This window comes from Scylla paramamosain, chromosome 28 (assembly GCF_035594125.1).
Source record: "Scylla paramamosain isolate STU-SP2022 chromosome 28, ASM3559412v1, whole genome shotgun sequence".
Lineage (NCBI taxonomy): Eukaryota > Metazoa > Arthropoda > Malacostraca > Decapoda > Portunidae > Scylla > Scylla paramamosain.
The window spans coordinates 17,967,251-17,985,358 of record NC_087178.1 but is presented as its reverse complement, the minus strand read 5'-3'; the positions used below and the strand labels follow the sequence as shown (position 1 = coordinate 17,985,358).

General features: G+C 48.2%; 1 protein-coding gene across 6 annotated transcripts in view; it reads left to right on the top strand.

Moving 5' to 3' along the window:
• The window catches only part of LOC135115030 (serine/arginine repetitive matrix protein 2-like), a 258,581-nt gene that overhangs the window by 97,920 nt on the left and 142,553 nt on the right, over positions 1 to 18,108 (top strand). For 4 of the 6 annotated variants that reach the window (XM_064031462.1, XM_064031461.1, XM_064031460.1 and 1 more), the window contains one exon: positions 1,480 to 7,330. In XM_064031462.1, the coding sequence (XP_063887532.1) occupies positions 1,525 to 7,330 (5,806 nt within the window). In that variant the 5' untranslated portion in view covers positions 1,480 to 1,524. Of the gene's footprint in view, positions 1 to 1,479; positions 7,331 to 8,644; positions 11,354 to 18,108 lie in introns of those variants that run through there. The other 2 variants (XM_064031458.1, XM_064031463.1) reach the window with 2 other exon arrangements.

Sequence of the window (18,108 nt, the reverse complement as noted above, 5' to 3'; positions counted from 1 at the left end):
CTGTACTGACTTATACACTGCAGTCGTGGTTGAGGGGCTTGGCGTGCTGTGTGTGTGTCTGTGTGTGTGTGTGTGTGTGTGTGCGTGCTCCGGTCTGGCAAGCACGTACCCTTCACGCTGCTATATCTGAGGTGCGAGGGACGAAGGGAGGTGGAGGTGTTAAGTTATGAGGAATGAAGCCGGGCATGAGCAGGCGAGGGTGGCACTCATCTGGGGCACCCTGTGGTATCCACCCTCCTTCCCTCACACACCTACACACTGTCATTTCTCACGCCCACAGCCTCTCACGCCCATATTTCCTCATTCCTTACACCCTCCCTCTTCTCCCAGCCTCACTTTCTCACCTCCCCTTCCTTCTCCTCCTCCTCCTCCTCCTCCTCCTCCTCCTCCTCCTCCTCCTCCTCCTCCTCCTCCTCCTCCTCCTCCTCCTCCTCCTCCTCCTCCTCCCTCACGGCCACTCTCCCAATCACCACTATGCTATTTTCTCATTCGATGTCCGTGACCTCCTCGTTATCTCGCCCAGCACTACTTTGCGCCAATCAATCAATTCACCACGCCAAGCAGGGACTTGCCGGCGGTCCTCTTCTCCCTTACCCTCCCTCACCCTCCCCTCAGAGCTCCGGGTTGACTGAAGAGGATCCAGCTTGATGCGGAGTATTTGCTTTTTACTGATTTATTTTGTGTGATAACATTTTTATAGACATGAAAGGGTAAAGCTAAAAATAGAGGGATATGAAAATGCCAGCAGTTTCCGATCCACAAACGGAATAGAAAAAGAGTTAGTGAAAAGAGTTGTAATGCAGTTTACGGGTTATTTATGTAACTGTGTGCGATGGAACGAGGAATCGTCACGTACTCGTATGTGTATGAATACAACCAGAAAGATTATTTGATAAGAGAACTGTAAATTTATTTTGATCTAGAATAAAAAAATAAAAAAAAACACAAACACTCCACGAATATCATAAATTTTGCCCTGTGAACATTATGTTTTTTATCTTTGTTCTTGGGACTGATATAGATTCGCATGTGCACTATTTTAACAGCTGCCCACAGGGACAAAGGAACACTGCTGCTCTTGTCACTGGGAACATAGATATCATTAGTCTGTGAGGGGGAAGGAAGCGGTGTGCTTCATGGAGGTTATTGTCCTACCCTGGGCATGGTGTGTGTGTGTGTGTGTGTGTGTGTGTGTGCGCCCGAAATAGTGTGTGAGGTGCACCACGTGTGTCACAGTGCTCGCTTTGTCTGAGTAGCACCTCCAAATTAAGTGTCACTTGCGTCTCTGTGTTATGCCTCGTAAGGGTTGGGATGGCGGGATTGGAAAGCTTTATAGCAATGAACTAGTGCCTTTATTTCCGAACTTTTGTTATTGGTATTAATTTGTCATTAAAATCGAGTGTTAGTGTTACATTTAATTCTTGTTTATGTCCGCAGTAACCTATTCATGTCATTAATGTTGGTTGTATTTTGTTGCAGAGCGTGCACAGCGGTGGCGGGCGTGAGGGCGTGGGCGGGGGTGTGATGGAGGATGGTGGACCCCACACCCGCGTCGCCCCAGCCTCCTCCGCCCATCGCAAGGCCAACTCTCTCCCTGGTTACTATTCCCGGGGGAGCACCCTCCACCAGCCATCCTTCCGTGAGGCTTTCAACACCAGCAAGAGTCCTACACCTCCAGCTCGCAACGATGGTGCTCCAGCTGCGCCACCTCGGGGACCCACTAGCCCCAGGACTCCCAGAGTCGTCGCCGTTCCCTCTGTACCTCCTCAGCAACAACGACAACAACAACAGCAACAACAGCACCATCAACAACAAAATTCACGTCAACAAAACCACCATAAACAAAAACAGCAACAGCCAGCAAATCAGTTACAGGAGTATCAAAAACAGCACCAGCAACAACTACAACAGCAACTGCGTCAAAAACAATTACAGCAGCAGCAACAACAACAGCAGTTATGGCACCAGCATCAGCAGCAACAGAGACTGCAGGAAAGTCACCGGCAGAATGCTCAGCAGCAGATTAAATCACAACGACAGCCAAAATTACTGCAGCAGGGGACAGCACCACCAGTATTGCAAGGTCGCCAGCCTCCTCCCCGACAGGAACCACCTCCGCCCAAGCCCGTCCCTTCCTCGCCAGAGAAGAAGAACAAAAAATCTATTTTGAGTGGTATCTTCAGGCGTCGCAAGAAGGGTTCCAGCAGCACATCGAGCAGTAGTTCAGATAGCAGTAGTTCTGACAATGAGGAGCCCCCACAACGCCGTAGCTTTTTGCGGCGCCGCAGCAAGAAGAAGGAGAAGAAAGATCCCATCCTTCCTCCCCCATCGATCCCACCAGCTGAGGAACGCCTGGCACGCTCCTACGGGGACTTCCCTGATGGTAGTGATTTACGAAGCTATCGGAGAGTGAGGGTCGTGCCTGTAGGGACGGGCAGCTTAGGAAAAGAAACGCAGCCACTCGGTATCCCCACATTAGCAACACAGCCAGGGCAACTCAACAGACTCGGTGTGTCAGCATCGCATGATTCTCTACCTCTCAGCCTAGGTTCATGGACTGGTGGTGGCTCCCATGCCTCCCTCGGTTATTACTCAGGAGGCGGTATGGGGACGAGGAGCTCGAGCACAGACACCATTAGCAAGAAGGAGCGACGTGAGGCCCTCAAGGCGCGAGTTGAGCGGCTTAGAGAAAGGATTCGCGATACTAGCTCTGATGAAGAGAAGGCATCTGTGTCCTCCCATTCACTGTATGGTAGCGAATCAAGCCTCAGCAAGACTGGCTCTCTTAGTCGACGTTCAAGAGCAGCGCGGACTGAACGCTTTTTGAGGCGCAAATCCTACGAGCTGGAAACATTGAGAAACGAAACTGAGAAAGACCGACGCAACAGGGAGGCGGTGCAGGCTCGAATTGAGGAGATCCAGCGAGTACGTGAATTCGAAGCAAAAAGAAACAAGCTGAATGAGGAGAGGAAGAGTCAGAGTGTACCTAAGGCCAAACCACGTTGGTCGGCCAAACTGGTGTATCAAGAGTCAAGTGAGTATGAATCGTCTGTCCTTTTACGAACGCCATCAGTGAGTCCCTCAGCAAGTCCGCACATGAAGGCCAAGTTTGATGGTCATGCAAAGGATGGTGTGGTGCTAAGGAATAAACCACATCACGTCACTCCTTCAGTAGCAGTCTCATTGCCAGTGCCATCTGTCACGTCCTCGAGGAGAAGCTTTCAGGACTTTGATGCTCCTGTACACAACAACTTGAGAGGTCATCGGAGTGCATCATATGACAGCAATATCAATAGAAATTCCTTTGTTATTCAACCCCCAACTGTGCCCACAACCAGCAGTGGATCAACGACAAACAGGTCTGGCCTCACCCCTCCTGCACCCCCACCTCGGGACAGGAGCAGAATAATGTCACCTTGTGATGGGAGACCAATGTCGTTCTCATTTGAGAGTTTGAACCAGGAGGGTCATCGACCCACCTCCAGCCAATCCAGCATGAGCAATTTTACCAAAGGATCGAGTCCCAGCCCCAGCGTGCGGTCTGTGCCTGCATATCTGGGACCACGCTCCAACCCACAACCTCCTGGACCTCAACCAATGCTAATACCCACTCGTCGCTCTTATTCTGAGCTAGAACTTTCACAGCAACAGCAGATGGAAGCTAAAAGTGGCTATCCAATCCCACCATCGAGGCCTGTACCTCCTGGGTATCCAAACTCCCATTACTCCTACACTGATCAACCCCCAAGACCACAGAACCATTATTACCGACCACAACAGCAACAACAGCCGTCCCAGCAGGTGCAGTATTACACAGACCAGTCTCCTCAACATAACAAAACCGTGCCAATCAGCAGTGTTCCAGCCTCTCCATCCTCTGACTATTCCTCCTACATGAGTGACAACAGCATCAAGTTACAACAGGCCAACACAGCATGGAGGCAAAAGGAACAAGAAATTAAAAACAAGATCTCCGTGTTGCCAAGCACAGCACCGGCAGTGATAAGCGACTCCTCCCCTTCCAACAGTCCCAAGCTAGAGAACGGGGTAGCCTCTTCTCCCGGGAGGCAGCAACAGCAAGGTGAAGGTATTTATGGTAAAATTGAGGCCAAAAAGACCCGTCCAGAACCTATCACCCTCAAGCAGGCCGAATCTTTCAGCTCACTCTCTGGCCAGAGTGATGTGTCCAGCCCAGTGCCACGAGGCCCAGATTCTGATTCCAGTCAAGGCAGCCTTGCACGGGACAAAAAGAAGCAGGCTCAGAACAGGCCTCTTTCCATGGTGCTTGAGAAAGCAGAGTCTGGGGAAAAGGAGACACCACCAGGTACTCCAAAAGCCCGTCCACAACCTCCTGTACGAAGCAACTGGCAGCCAGCAACCCCAGTGAGTGAGGCAACGAAGCGAAATAAGTTTAAAGAAATGATAAAGCACAAACTGGACTCAAAGACAGAAAAGAACCTAACGCCGAAGGAGTTTGAAGACATGTTCCAAAAGGAAAAGGAGAAGTTGGAGAACAGTAAATCTAGCAACTTCGAGGAGGCATTGAAAGAGTTGGAAGAAATCTATGCCAGCCTCAGATTGGACAGTGAGGACCTGCTGGATGGAGCAGAGCGACGTGATCTGCCTGTGCAGCACCAAACACTGAGGGACACTTCACATAATGACAAGAAGGACCTCTTGAGTGATGGGGACTCCTCTCTCCATGACAATGAACGGATACACTCATTGTCAGGGAGAAGATCAGGTGTTCCTGACGCCAAGAGTGACGATATGCACTTCCGTAGATGTCAGCAGAGTACTCGCAATCAGCCGGACGTTCAGAAGGCGCTGCAGATGACTGGCAGCTACCTCCTTGTGTCTCCTGCCCATGTAACCCCCACAGATCTTGACAAAGACATGCCTAAAGACCCAATGATGATTGGGGAACCAGACGTGGTGTACGATGATGTGTCTTACAGGAACATCAAACAGGCAAACTCCATAAAAATCATTGACCCACAGCCTCCATTCGGCATTCCTCTGGGACCCACCACTCAAGCTTCCCCTAGTGATTACCTTCACGTGACACCAAAAGAGAACTACCGGCCCAAGATGATCGCCAGGAAACAACCAGACACCGCCATGGATGACCTGGCCTTCAGGAATCTAAGGAAGGATAAGGGCACTAAAGAAGTCAATACCTCCGAGCTAGATGAGTTGTTATGTGAGGCCCGAGCAGGCTCTCCTCGGCGCAGGACAGTGCGCTCCTCCTCAGCTGATAGGGCACAGTCCTTGCGTGGTGACCCTGACCGTGGGCTGAAGCATTACACTCCCCGCCAAGTGAAGTATCACCTGGAGACACGGCGTGTTGGCAACCAAAAGGACAGCATGACAGACACTGAGGTCACAGGTCACTCGATCAGTTCACGACATAACCCAAGTTGGCTTGAAAGGGCCCACCTGTTAGACCCCAAATGGGATGTGAGCAGCAACAACCTCAGCACGAGCACCGAGACCCTGACGGAGCTGTCTTCTGCACGAGCAGTCTCTCAGCCAGACATTCGTCGGGCCATCATCCGTGAGGCTCGGGCACCACCAGGAGGCCCTGAGGAGCTGCTTGGCGGACAGCTGCATCACATCACCGCCTCCTCTTTGGCCACTCCAACTGCAGTCACTCTGGCAACCATCACTGTGCCTCGCCTGGTCAAAGTGCATACCGTCCACAGTGCCCCAGCATCACCCGTCATCCTGGACAGCAAGCCTTACAAGCCACTGGATTCCATCTTCAACAGCAAACCTAAGCCTTTCTACTTAACCAACAAAGAGACAGAGCAGAAGGACTGTACACAAGAACAGGAACAGGAACAGCAACAACAGCAGGAGAAAAAGCAGCAGCAGCAGCAGCAGCAGCAGCAACAGCAGCAGCAGCAGCAGCAACCACAACAACATCATCAACAACAACAACAACAACAACAACAACAACAACAACAACAAAAGCTACAGCAGCAAGACCAAGTGGACATTGCCAAGTTGGACGCACTCATCTCCACACTCTCCAAAATTGATGCGAATGATGACCTGTCTGACTCATCTGACACATCCTCCAAGAGTCTAGGTAACATTCCGCCCATAAACTTTGAAATGAAAGAACTGAAAATATCTGAACCCGCCCTTGAAAACGTGCCTGAGCCCCAAACTGTCGCGTCGGAACCCTCTCGAAAAAATAGTGTAGATTATGAATACAACAGTGCCAAAGCCAATATTGAGAAGGCCATCAGGTTGTCCATGGCGCTGGAGTCTTATAACAGTGAAGGTAAAGAGGTTTGTTGTCGTAGGCGTAGTGCTGTAGACTTGCCAGTGCGGGAGAGTCTTCCTTCCCACAGCGACTCTTCCATCTCTTCTACTAACGTTCTCTCTCTTCCGAGTCTTAACCTGGTGAGCAATGACGCCAGTGGCAGTACAGTGGGCTCGAGGGCTCCTTCTCAGTCCGCCACGCCTCAGGCCGTCCCCGCTAAGGCTTCCACGTGTACTGATAGAGTAGAGTCCATGGTAGTCGTGTCACAGCAGGTGCATGGTAGAGCCCGGCGCTCCCGCTCTGTGCCCACCTCACCAAGGACAGTTGACACTACGCCTCTGCTGGATAAGACTTCAACCAAACCACTTATCAATGAAGCAGAGGTGTCCACTGATGGTGAGGTGGAGTGCGGCTCGGAGCGTGAAGGTACCCTTCCGAGCGGTGTCTCTGCTTCCCTCGCCTTGTCTGTACAAGGTGGTGACGCCCTAACTGAAGTTTTCTCTCCTTCCTCTTGCTCCACTGTCACGCCAGACATGGGTCAGCCTCTCTCAAAGCAACAAACGAGCTCAAATCAAAATATATCCATTGCATGCGAAACTCAGGCTGCCTCTCAGCCTCTTTCCTCTAATGACGCTTGTGCTCTCGCTGCTTGTGAGAATGTTGAATGTGAGAGCTCGCCGGCGAGCGTCGCACACACCCCTGCCGCCAAGCTTTCGTCCTCTGCCAAGGCTCCCCCGCCGCCTGTGCGCCTTTCCTCCCTCCCGCCCTCCCCGACCCTACGCGGGGCTTCCAGCACCTCACGCCCGTCCGAACAGCCTTCACCCTCGTGTGCTGGCGAAGTGAGGCAGGGGGTTCAGGCTGTGCAAAGGTTGCGGGGAGCTAGTGTGCCCCTGCAGCAGCAGGACAACAAAGCAAGCGATTCCGAGGGTGAGACATGTGACGGTGTGGTGAGGGCGGGGTCCCTGCCGCCAGCCCTGCGCCCGCCTGCTGACTCCACAGGGCTTGCCCAGGGTAGCGGACCGGTGGGCGCCATAGGGCCGCGGTCCTGTGTTCCAGGTGAGGGGGGTGAGTTTGCTGCTAACGGGCAGGATAACACCTGCTTCCAGTCCCTGGTGGCCGCGTGTTATCTGCTTGCATGTGTGACCCAACTGGCGGGCGTGGACGTGATAGCTGCCTTTGGCCTGCTACTGGCCATGGCCTCTGTTATCATCACCTTCGCTAGATGACGCCCAGCGTGACTCACCCGCCTGTCTGCCCTTCACTCAGCTTCTTCCTCGTGCGCTTCATAGTCCTCATCGGCAGCCTCGCGAGGCAGGCTTCGCCACCTTCCATAAACATTTACATGTGTATTCTATTCTCACTGTATTCTTGTCGAGGGAGGCGAGGCGAGGCCTGCCTTCAGAGCATGCCTCTAATATTTTATTTTCTACCAGTGGAATTCATCGAAGCAGCCATTACCATTTCTGCCTGATTTGTTTTGCTTTTTTTTTTCATTTATTTTATTCATTTTTTTTCTCAAGTTTTAAGGTATGACAGGACGCCTCGCCGCTCCCACCACGTGGCTCAGACACAGCCGTCCTGCAGGCTAGTCAAGACGAGGCAAGCTTAGACCTGCCTTTTGCGTAACAATACATTCACTGCCGTGTTTACTGAGACGCTGTGCCAGCTGCTGGTGGTGGCGAGCGAGGAGGGCGTGGCGGGACATACGCCACGGGCCGCGCCAGGAGGTCACTCAGCCATTTAGGACACCTGCACCTGGGCGGCCACGGCTCACAATCAGTCTTTTTTATTTTTGGTAATGTTGATGCCGAGTGACTAAATTTTATGTGTGTTTAATTAAATGACTAAACTTCTCAAGACAAATTTATAAATATTATGTACATGAAGAAATATTCCCTCCAAGATTGTATTTGTTCATGGAAAGTTAGAAAGAAAGATGGAGTGAGCAGATGAGAAAGAGTAACATTGTGTGAATGAGTTTCATTTAATCGCGAGACCTTAGCTAAGTCATCCCCTCGGCTTCTAGTGCTGGAGACGTCATGGTCAGTACATCAGTATTATGAGCTCTTAAGATGTATATCCTCATGTTATGACTATAACATACAGTAACACATGAGTAGATTACCAGGTTGCTTAAGTCCTTGACGCCACACACATGCGTTCAGGATATAGCGGCACTATTACAGCCTGCCTTGGCACCCTATAATCACACCTTCCTCCACGGCACATGCTCTTAATTGTTCATTTATCTATTCTTTCCTTCGCGGTTGCCTCCACATGTTCACCTTTTTCTCTTTCCTCTAGTAAACTTTAGAAACTAAATATATATTCTTTGAAGCCCTCTTATCTTCTATCCTTCCCACCCCCCAGTGCTTCCACACCGATGTCCTCCACCTGCATCCCTGCCCTTCCCACCTCAGTGCTTCCACACCCACGCCCTCCACCCGCCGTCCTCCACCTGCCTTCCTCCACCTCTCTTCTCACCGCCCACCGAGATCCCGACATGTGATTCGCCGCCCATAAGACTCAGGTGACGGTGACCCTCACCTGTAATGGGCTCCCCTGAGAGGCCCCAATGACCCATTTAAGCCGTGCAGGTGTGCCAGGTGTTCCGTGACACGCTGCTATCCCTCATCCCTTCTGGTAGTTACATGCTGCGGTGCCTCAGTGCTCTCGTGGCTCCCCAGTATCCTCTCATGAGTGCCAAGGTTCAGCTCAGTAGTGGGTTTGCTTGTCTCAGTCTCGTCCTCGTCTCAAGCGCCACTAAACTCAGTGTTATTGATCGACACTTCACATATTAATACCATGGTAAATATTAATAACCTCATCATATACTTTCCATTATATGCTTCATGATATTCAACGCTCACTTTTATATACGTCTGTGTTAGGAGAGGGTAGTCAGAGTGGCCTCCCTTCGTCCCTCCGCCTCTGCGTCACTGTGCCGTCCTGGGCCTTGACACAATACTGCTTCCTCCGCCTTCATCGTTGACAGCGGGTTCTCCCACTCCTCGCCATACTGTGCTGATGCGCGAATGAGTCTGCCAAGTTAGGTACGCAAGAATAGGTCGTCACAACATATATTTGTGAGTGACTTGAAATTTTGTTCAACGCGTGTCTTTGATCCGTCAGATAATCTTGTCCAACCAGAAGTGTCACGAAATGCTGCGTATAATACTCAGCGTGAGATTGTGACGCAAGGAAAGTCACTAAATTTACGTTAGATTCCATTTGTCGCTCAGTATTATAATTTAGAGCAGTCGTCACTACCACATTCACAAAAACAGTTCATAGTCTGCAGTCTACACCTACATTTTATTCTTGCGGGTATCACTTCAAAGTCTGTAATCTGTATACGCACTACGCACGCACTCCCACACTTGTCTGTCCGGGTAACGACTCACTGACCATTTATGACTGCTTTTTATCGAATCCTGTAGTGTTCCTGCTGCTGGAGGTGTGTTAAGAGAACCTGCGTCCTGTGGGAGCGCCAAATGTGAGGCATCATCACAGACTCATTAATATTCCGTCAAGATTGGCAAACTTTAGCTCGTAATGAAGATAGTTCGCTGCGATTGACTTTGCATCAGATCTAGTACTAAGTTGTGATAGGTAGTATATAAAGTGCTTCGTTCTGTGTCATATCCTGCCATCTTCCCTCAGGCGCCGCTGTCAGTGTGTAGCAGCCAAGGACGTCGTAGTAGCTGTAGAGAATAGTTAGAATGAACCAATTTTGCAGACGAATTTACGAAAGAATAGCCATCGCTGCCAAAGGTTTAGTTACGACCGGGTAGATCGCTCTCAGGATTACTTAACTGGAGGTACTGTGCTTGTCACCACCGCCCACTTGTGTCCCTTTGTGCAGCGGCGACACTAAAAGCTTGTGTGTTGCTCCTGCCACGCCGAGTCACGAGCTGAGTGAGTGTTGGGTGTCAGGCCGAGCGGGGGGCATGAGGCGTCACACACACACACACACACACACACACACACACACACACACACACACACACACACACACAACTCTAATAATCTAGCCCTCTGAATAGCGTCATAAACACACATATCATTCGCTTAACATATCATTAAGTGTTTTATATTACGCACTCATAACACTTGGCCCAAACGCATCAGTTACTGACTAAAATGCCATTAAATTTATCCTCTTGCTCTAGATGCGCTTAAATAATTATGGAGAAAAGTGGGTTATTTCTCATTGCTATAAATTAAGGATAAAATATGCATCTGTTTTTGCTGTAGACTAAAATCAAATGTAATACGTGATTTAAAACTACTAATCTTCACAAAACTTCGCAATTTCTCCCATACTTAAGTTACTCTAGCTGATGTATGTCCGTTTTCTTTATTGCGAGGGCATAAGGGACTATTGAAGAAAAATAAAATTAAGAATGTTGAGCATCTGAGAAAGGTCACTCTGCTGTTATGTGGCGCCAAACTCAGGTCAAATACATGCATTCTAAACAAGTATACTTAACCGGTACTTTACAATTACTTATTCACTTTGCTTTTAAGCCTTCATAAGTAACCAACACCTCCTTCCTCTTTCTTCCCGTTCACCTGTTGCTCACCACACCTCACCACAGGTACGCACGGGAGATGTAATTAACACACACCTGCCCACCTGTTCACTTATATTTCTTGCCACAGCGTTTACAAATCATGGTATGACGCTGTTGTGTATGTGTGTGTGTGTGTGTGTGTGTGTGTGTGTGAGAGAGAGAGAGAGAGAGAGAGAGAGAGAGAGAGAGAGAGAGAGAGAGAGAGAGAGAGTGAGAGTGTTTGATTGCCAGGAACCGCGGCTCAGATGACACAGGTGACTCACGTGACAGGTAGGACAGGTAACTCACGTGATTGGCAGCACAGGTGACTGACTCATTGGACAGGTGTCACTGGTAATGCCCATAACCTTCCCTCAGAGTAACTTGTTTGACTTAGTGCCAAATATCGTCTGTATGCGTGTGTGTATGTATGTGTATATGTATATGTCCTTATATGTGATATGCCTGTACATTTACTGTATAATATTAATATAGAAATCACCAAATACACAGTTTAATAAAAGACAGGACTTGTTTACTTCCCTCGTCACAAAGGAACTGCTTGGTAAGTGTCTCGCGAGTGTGTAAAGTGTCCACATGAAGGCAAGTACTACAAAGTGTCTGTGATATATAAGTGAGGCCTTTGTGTTGTGTGTGGGACATTTGTGGGACATGAAAGGGTGTTGTCTGAGAATGGGAGTTGTCAGCCCTTTGTAAGCCGCCGCCCACCTACTCGTCAAGAAGTGGTTTTTACTATGAATTTGCATTATTATTATTAACTAATGCCTAAAAAGCAAAACCAGGATTAGTTGCGCGTTCGTGATGTTTTGCATAATAAAGGATGTAACCTGAGTAGTCATGTTAAGCTTATGTTGATTTTTAAGTTGATATTTTGTTTGGTTTTGGCCGAGTTCAGTCGTACATTATTTATTTATTAATTTAGTTATGTTTTTGTGTATAAGTCACATTTTTGCCTGAATGGAAGCGTTGATGATTAAGATAAATTCAGAGATAAATCACAAGTGGAGAGAGAGAGAGAGAGAGAGAGAGAGAGAGAGAGAGAGAGAGAGAGAGAGAGCACCGCTTTAAAAAAAGAAATACTAGTAGCTTAAAACAAACGTGTGTGTGTGTGTGTGTGTGTGTGTGTTAGCGTGAATGTACCAAACCGAACCTCACTGAGACGCGGCAGCCACAACAAAGTGGGGTCGTCGAGTACTTAAAGTTAGGTTGGTAAGACTAGCAGGCTTTAAAGGGCGGGGGAGGGGAGCAGATAAGGAGGGTGGGCAGGAGACTGGCTCTCTGTGGCTGGGGAGAGGGGAGATTCGAGATAGGGATGGGGGGTTGAGGAAAGGTATTGCACGTGTGAGGAATAGGAAGGGAAGGGCGATGAGGAAATAAAAAAAAAGGGAGGTAGAAAGGGTGGGGAGTAGGAAGGGAAGGGTGAAAAGAAAACGAAAAAAAGGGAGATAGAAAGTTTTGTGCTAGAATCGTTAACAACACAATTTATATCTCACTAGTGATAATGTGTTTGGTTAATCAGGCACAAAAATCGTTAGCTAAACACGTCTTATCCACTCAGCGTATGTTTATTATCTTTATTTCTTTAATACATAGACTAAATATAATTATAATGATGATATGTTTTGATAATTTATATAACCTCTTGATGCAAGGACGTCTGTTGTTTATAAAAGAGAGTGTGGCTTAGTTTAGCTTGGCTTGATTGTGCCTAGCAGGGCGGTGTGCAGGGTGAGTGAGGTGAGGTGGTGTAGGGCTTAGGGAATGAAAGGGGTAAGGATTGTAAAGCTGACTGGTGAAAGGGTCTCAAAAATAGATTAGTTATAATTGTATTCGATCAGTACACACACACACACACACACACACACACACACACACACACACACACACACACACACACACACACACACACACACACACACACACACACACACACACACACACACACACAGCTCCTCACTTAATATGAATATGAGACAGTATTTATTAATTTTCACATCCTGGCCAACAATTCAGACATGATGTATTATGCATTCCAGCTTACATGTAGATAGAAATGAACAGACAGACATGATTAATTCAGTCTCCCATTGAGGAGAGGGACGTGCTCTGTGGCCATCCCCGCCCCACGTTTTCTGTTTGGCTGCTACAATGGAAGCGTAAACAATAATATACCAGAGTTGGTGTATCCTTGAGAGAGAGAGAGAGAGAGAGAGAGAGAGAGAGAGAGAGAGAGAGAGAGAGAGAGATAATTATGCCATGAAGTGTCGTGAAGTAAATATTAAATTACATTAAAACTTATGGAGAGAGAGAGAGAGAGAGAGAGAGAGAAACAGGTTATATAGAGGCGCCGGAACTTTTCTCTCGCTTTCCCTCTCCTTTGTGACACCGGCCTTCATATTGTGTGCCATTACATCATTGTGTCTAATTCAAGTAGTTCCAGAATAACTCTTGTGAATCTCCTTCCCTAGAGAAACTTTAATTTTTTGCCGTGACGTTTCAAAGTCACAAGTCTCCTTCGAATTAAGCGGCAGTCGTGAAGCGAAATGAGGCAAAGAAAACACTGATGAGAGTAAAGACGAGTTTTAAATCACCTTCATCATCGTCTTCATTTTCTTCATCATCTCATTGGCCAAGCAAGGACAGCCTCAGGTGGTGGTGGTGGTGGTGGTGGTGGTTTGCATTTAGATACCGGTGTTTTTATTTCTGTGTAAGTTTAGCATAACAAATAAGACAGTGTTATGCGTTGCTGCGGAAAGTTTTTGTCAGGTGTTAAGAAAGCGTGCCTGGGTGAAGTCTTAATTAGGTTGCGTGCTGACAGGTAACTCGGGAAAGTTGTCATGCAGTAAGACCGTTGGAAGGAAAGTCCCCAGGTTTGCGAAATGTTAGAAATTGAGGAAATAAAAATATATGTTTAAAAAATACATGTTTGAACTTTCTCGTGCCGAGCTTGTGGCCATAACGGGCACGAGAGTGGGTGAGAGGAGAGAGGAGAGGGCAGGCGGGGGAAGGAGGAGGAGGGACAGGTGATCACTGCTCCTCTCTCTCTCTGCCTCGCCCAAAGCACACTCAGTAGCACATGAATATTCTGAGTAAGATGATGAATAACTCCATGAAAGTCCTCGCTGGCCGTCAGCAGCAGCCGGCACTGGTGGTGGTGACCGAGCCTCCCTGTCAGCCTCGCTTGCCGGGTAAGGGGGAAAAAAAAAAGACTTGGTAGAGCGGAGCCTGGGGCAGATCCCAATAAGGCGTTACCTAGGGCCTCTCTCCTCAAACACGCCCGAGGTGTTGTTACTCGCCACTCCAGGTGCCGCTTGCCGCCCTGCCGGCTATGACGTACGCACCTGCCATTCTTTCACAGGTTGATCAGGCTGCCGCTGCTCCGTGGCCACGCGGGGCAAGTTTTGCTCTGGAATCCTTTTGGAGACAGGCCACCACGGTCGCCTCGCGTGGGGGCCAGCCTTGCCTGGCGGGGTGGTGGCTTACCAAGGGGTGAAAGCGAAGCCATGATTGGGTAAACACACCACGGCCTCAGGCAGGCACACAAGTTTGCTTTCCGTTTCCGGTACTTTTCATTAAGGGAACAAGTGGTGTCCAGGGTATCGAGGCCACCTGGGGCAGCGTGGGCGGCCATGAGGTGAGCGTCACCATCCTGGAGTGTGTCAGTAGTGCGCCGCGCCCGCCACACGCCCCTGCACCTCCACAGCTGACCTGTGCCTGCCCGTCACCCCGCGGCCTGGAGTGTTGCCTGCCGATGCTAGTGGCACGTGTGTCTCGCATCCGTTCCGCCGTACCACCAAGCACGTGTTTGGGAAGCGTAATGGACGACTAAGGGAAAGGACTGTGTTTACCTTAAGTGATGGAAAAGAGTGTGGCATTTCCCCCTCCTCCCCTTCCCCTCCACCCGCGGACTGCAGCGAGAGGGCGTGTAAATATTTGCCTGCCGGACCACACCCCCGTCCGTCCCTAGGTCCTTCCCCCCGCCAAGCCGCGCGGTACACCAGCTGGAGTTTGTTCATTCCAGGCTGAGTTGGTTCATTCCTGAGTGGAATAGAATGACAACACAAGACCGAGGCGTTTCATCATTACGTAAACAGTGATACAGTGTTAATTTTCCCTTGCTGAAAGTCATATTTGAGAGTGACGAATCGTATTGGATAACTTTGCTGTCTACAATTAATATTTGAGTGACTCGTGTTGTGAGGAGCCGGTAACCTGAGTGAGGAAGGCAGCAGCGACAGGGCGGCGAGATGGAGCGCTCGGGCACCCAGAGGAGGAGGATCAGCGTGACTGTATACCGCATGAGTGGCTGCCTCTACGGCTACCTGCGCAGAAGTAGGGCAGGTGCGTCACGTAAGGTGCCAGTAAGGGGGCTATCCAGGTGACAGGTTTAGGGGGCACAGGTGAAACTTTTTGGAAACTGACAAAGTGTAGAAACATAATGATATCGAGTAATACACCAGGAAATTTGCAGTTTATTAATTATTATTGCGCTGGTATGAAGGAATAAGAGGCGTAACACTAAACCTTTCCAGTAACTTTGCATTACCTGTTGGCGATATGAATAGTTAACGCTGGACTACATTTTCTCCATTTCTGCGTGTGTGGAGGAGAGAGAGCGCACCTGCATTGCCTGCCTAATACCACAGCAAGTATTATTGTCTGTATAAGGAAGGTAGTGGATTGCCTCTACGATTTACGAGACCTTAGGAATGTACCGCATAAGAACAAGAATAGCGGCAACAGACACTGCAGCTCCTGAACACCGCCTCCCTCTCTCCTCAATTTATATATTTATCTAACCTCTTGGCTTTTACTGAGGCGCGGATCTTGTCAGTAAGAAATTCACAGTCAAGTTATTCAACATTTTTTTTTTCCACTCCCTCCTTCCCTCGCTCAACCAGTTCTTATCTTTTACATTCATTAAACTTTATTAGCATTTCCCTCTTCGGTATTAAAGAGTTTGCATAAGAGTCTTGATTCACCCAGGCATTCTTGGCTTCTTGTGTCTGTTTTATGAGACTCGTCCTCGTTTTGCTGTGAGTTTGTTAGGGAGTGTTTGTGAAGTTTGGTAATTGTGCGTGTTTTTTTTTTCTCGTTTTTTTTTTTTTGTGTGTGTGTTTTCTGTGTTGCTTTTAAGGGGATACCAGTGTGTGTGTGTGTGTGTGTGTGTGTGTGTGTGTGGATGCTGCCAGTGAAAGGAGTCCCTAGTAAATACTGTCGTGGTGGGGAGCCTCTTTTGTTTCTTGTGTGGCTTTTAAATGTATGTGCCGCCTCTTTTGTATGCTTGTGTTTGTTTTGTGTGCACGTGTGTGTGTGCGTGTGTGCGTGTGATGGTTAACAAAATAGGACCTTATGTAACTTACGAGTGTGTTTTATTACTGCTTTAAATTTTATCTTCTTTTTTTTTTCATTTGGGTACGAAGCAATTAAGTGTAATTTGTTAGAGATAACTACAAACCACACGTAAGATATAACGCTCTATTATAGACCAACAGACCTCTCTTTGTATATAAGTGTGTATGTATGTACGTATTTCACGGCTGACGCACCATGTATAGCTGCCCGGAGGAGTGATGTCATACTGTGTAAAATGTTTCAGAGTAAACTGAGATGGAAAAAAGATGCAGTATCCGGCGGTAATCTCAATCTATCACATCCCCAGTTCTTGGCCTTTGCGGAGCTCCAAGTATGAAGTAACCAATTTGTTTATACTTGGCCTTCAGAAAGAGAAAATGATTTAGGAGAGAAACTAACGAAGAATAAGGTCAGTAAGGAGAAATTATATAACTTGTATTGTTTTTGTATATTAATTCATCTTGGACTCAAATTCCTTGGACTCAATGCCATCACTTCTTACGGCAACTGTACACACAAAAAATAAGCTTCATTATTACACTTCCACCTGCAAAAATGTGTCACCTCACCTGGAATTACCTCATTATCCAGGTGCTGTCCTTGAAACGTACTATTGAATCGCACCTGGCATGGAGAGTACCTGTGCGTCTGTAATACCATCTGATACCACCTAATACCGCCCTCAAGGCACACTAATAATAGGCAGCCATTACCAGGGCAAGTGGCAGCGTGCGGTGCGGCGGATACACCTGATAGAGGTACTTGCTGCCTTCCTCCCCCTTGCGTACACCGCCATTGTTTCCTTGTGATGGAGAGTCAACACGCTCCCTTGATGCTCATCCTCGCCCTCTATGTGTCCCTGCCTCCCTTATGTTGACCCAGTGCAGGTGTGGTGCGGGGAAGGACAGGTGTGTGGCCGTGTGCCTTTGAGGGTGTATTGACACTTCACAGTCAGGTGTATAACAGGTTTGTTGTGTTGGTTTGAAGTTAGGTTTGTTATTGAGGTGATTTTTGTACGTATATACGATCTTCAGTGCCTCTGTGTTTCTTGTTATATGCTTTTTTTTTCTCCCCTCTTCTTGTTTTGAGGCTGTTAATGTGTTTTGAGTCTCAGATGTTGCCTTGTGCTCATTGCTTCTCCTTACTTACAGCTATCACACACACACACACACACACACACACACACACACACACACACACACACACACACACACACACACACACACACACACACACACACACACACACACACACACACACACGAATTCCTCTCTTACCACACACGCAGTCATCACAGACAATCCTGCCTCACCACACGCAATCTCTACACACTCACATCACCTTGAATAACACGTAACCACTCCACCCTCACACAGCTACCACTACTGTTACTCCTTACAACCTCAAGAGAACTTTCCCCTCAAGGTGTTCTGCTGCCTCCTCGACTAACTGTCTGCCTTTCTTCTAGGTGTGGATTGGCCTTGCAGAAACTAACACTAAGCTAACAGACATCGCATCACTAACGCCGCTATCTTATAAGGTAATCTTGGTAACATCCTTGCTTATAACTGCCTGAGAGAGAGAGAGCGAGAGAGAGAGGAGAAGAGAGAGAGAGAGAGAGGAGAGAGAGAGAGAGAGAGAGAAGAGGAGAGAGAGAGAGAGAGAGAGAGAGAGAGAGAGAGAGAGAGAGAGTCACAATTACCTTTTTTTGTCCAAATTCTCACGTTTTTTTCTTTTTCTTATTGTTACCTGTCTGTTTACCTGTCTGTTCATTATTATCTTGTGGAAATTCACGGTGAGTGGTTTTTTACCTTAAAGATAGCACAGGCATGAGACTTCCTTACCTTACCTTGCCTAACCTTACCTTGTGTACCTGTTTAACCCTTCCTAACCAGTTCTGCT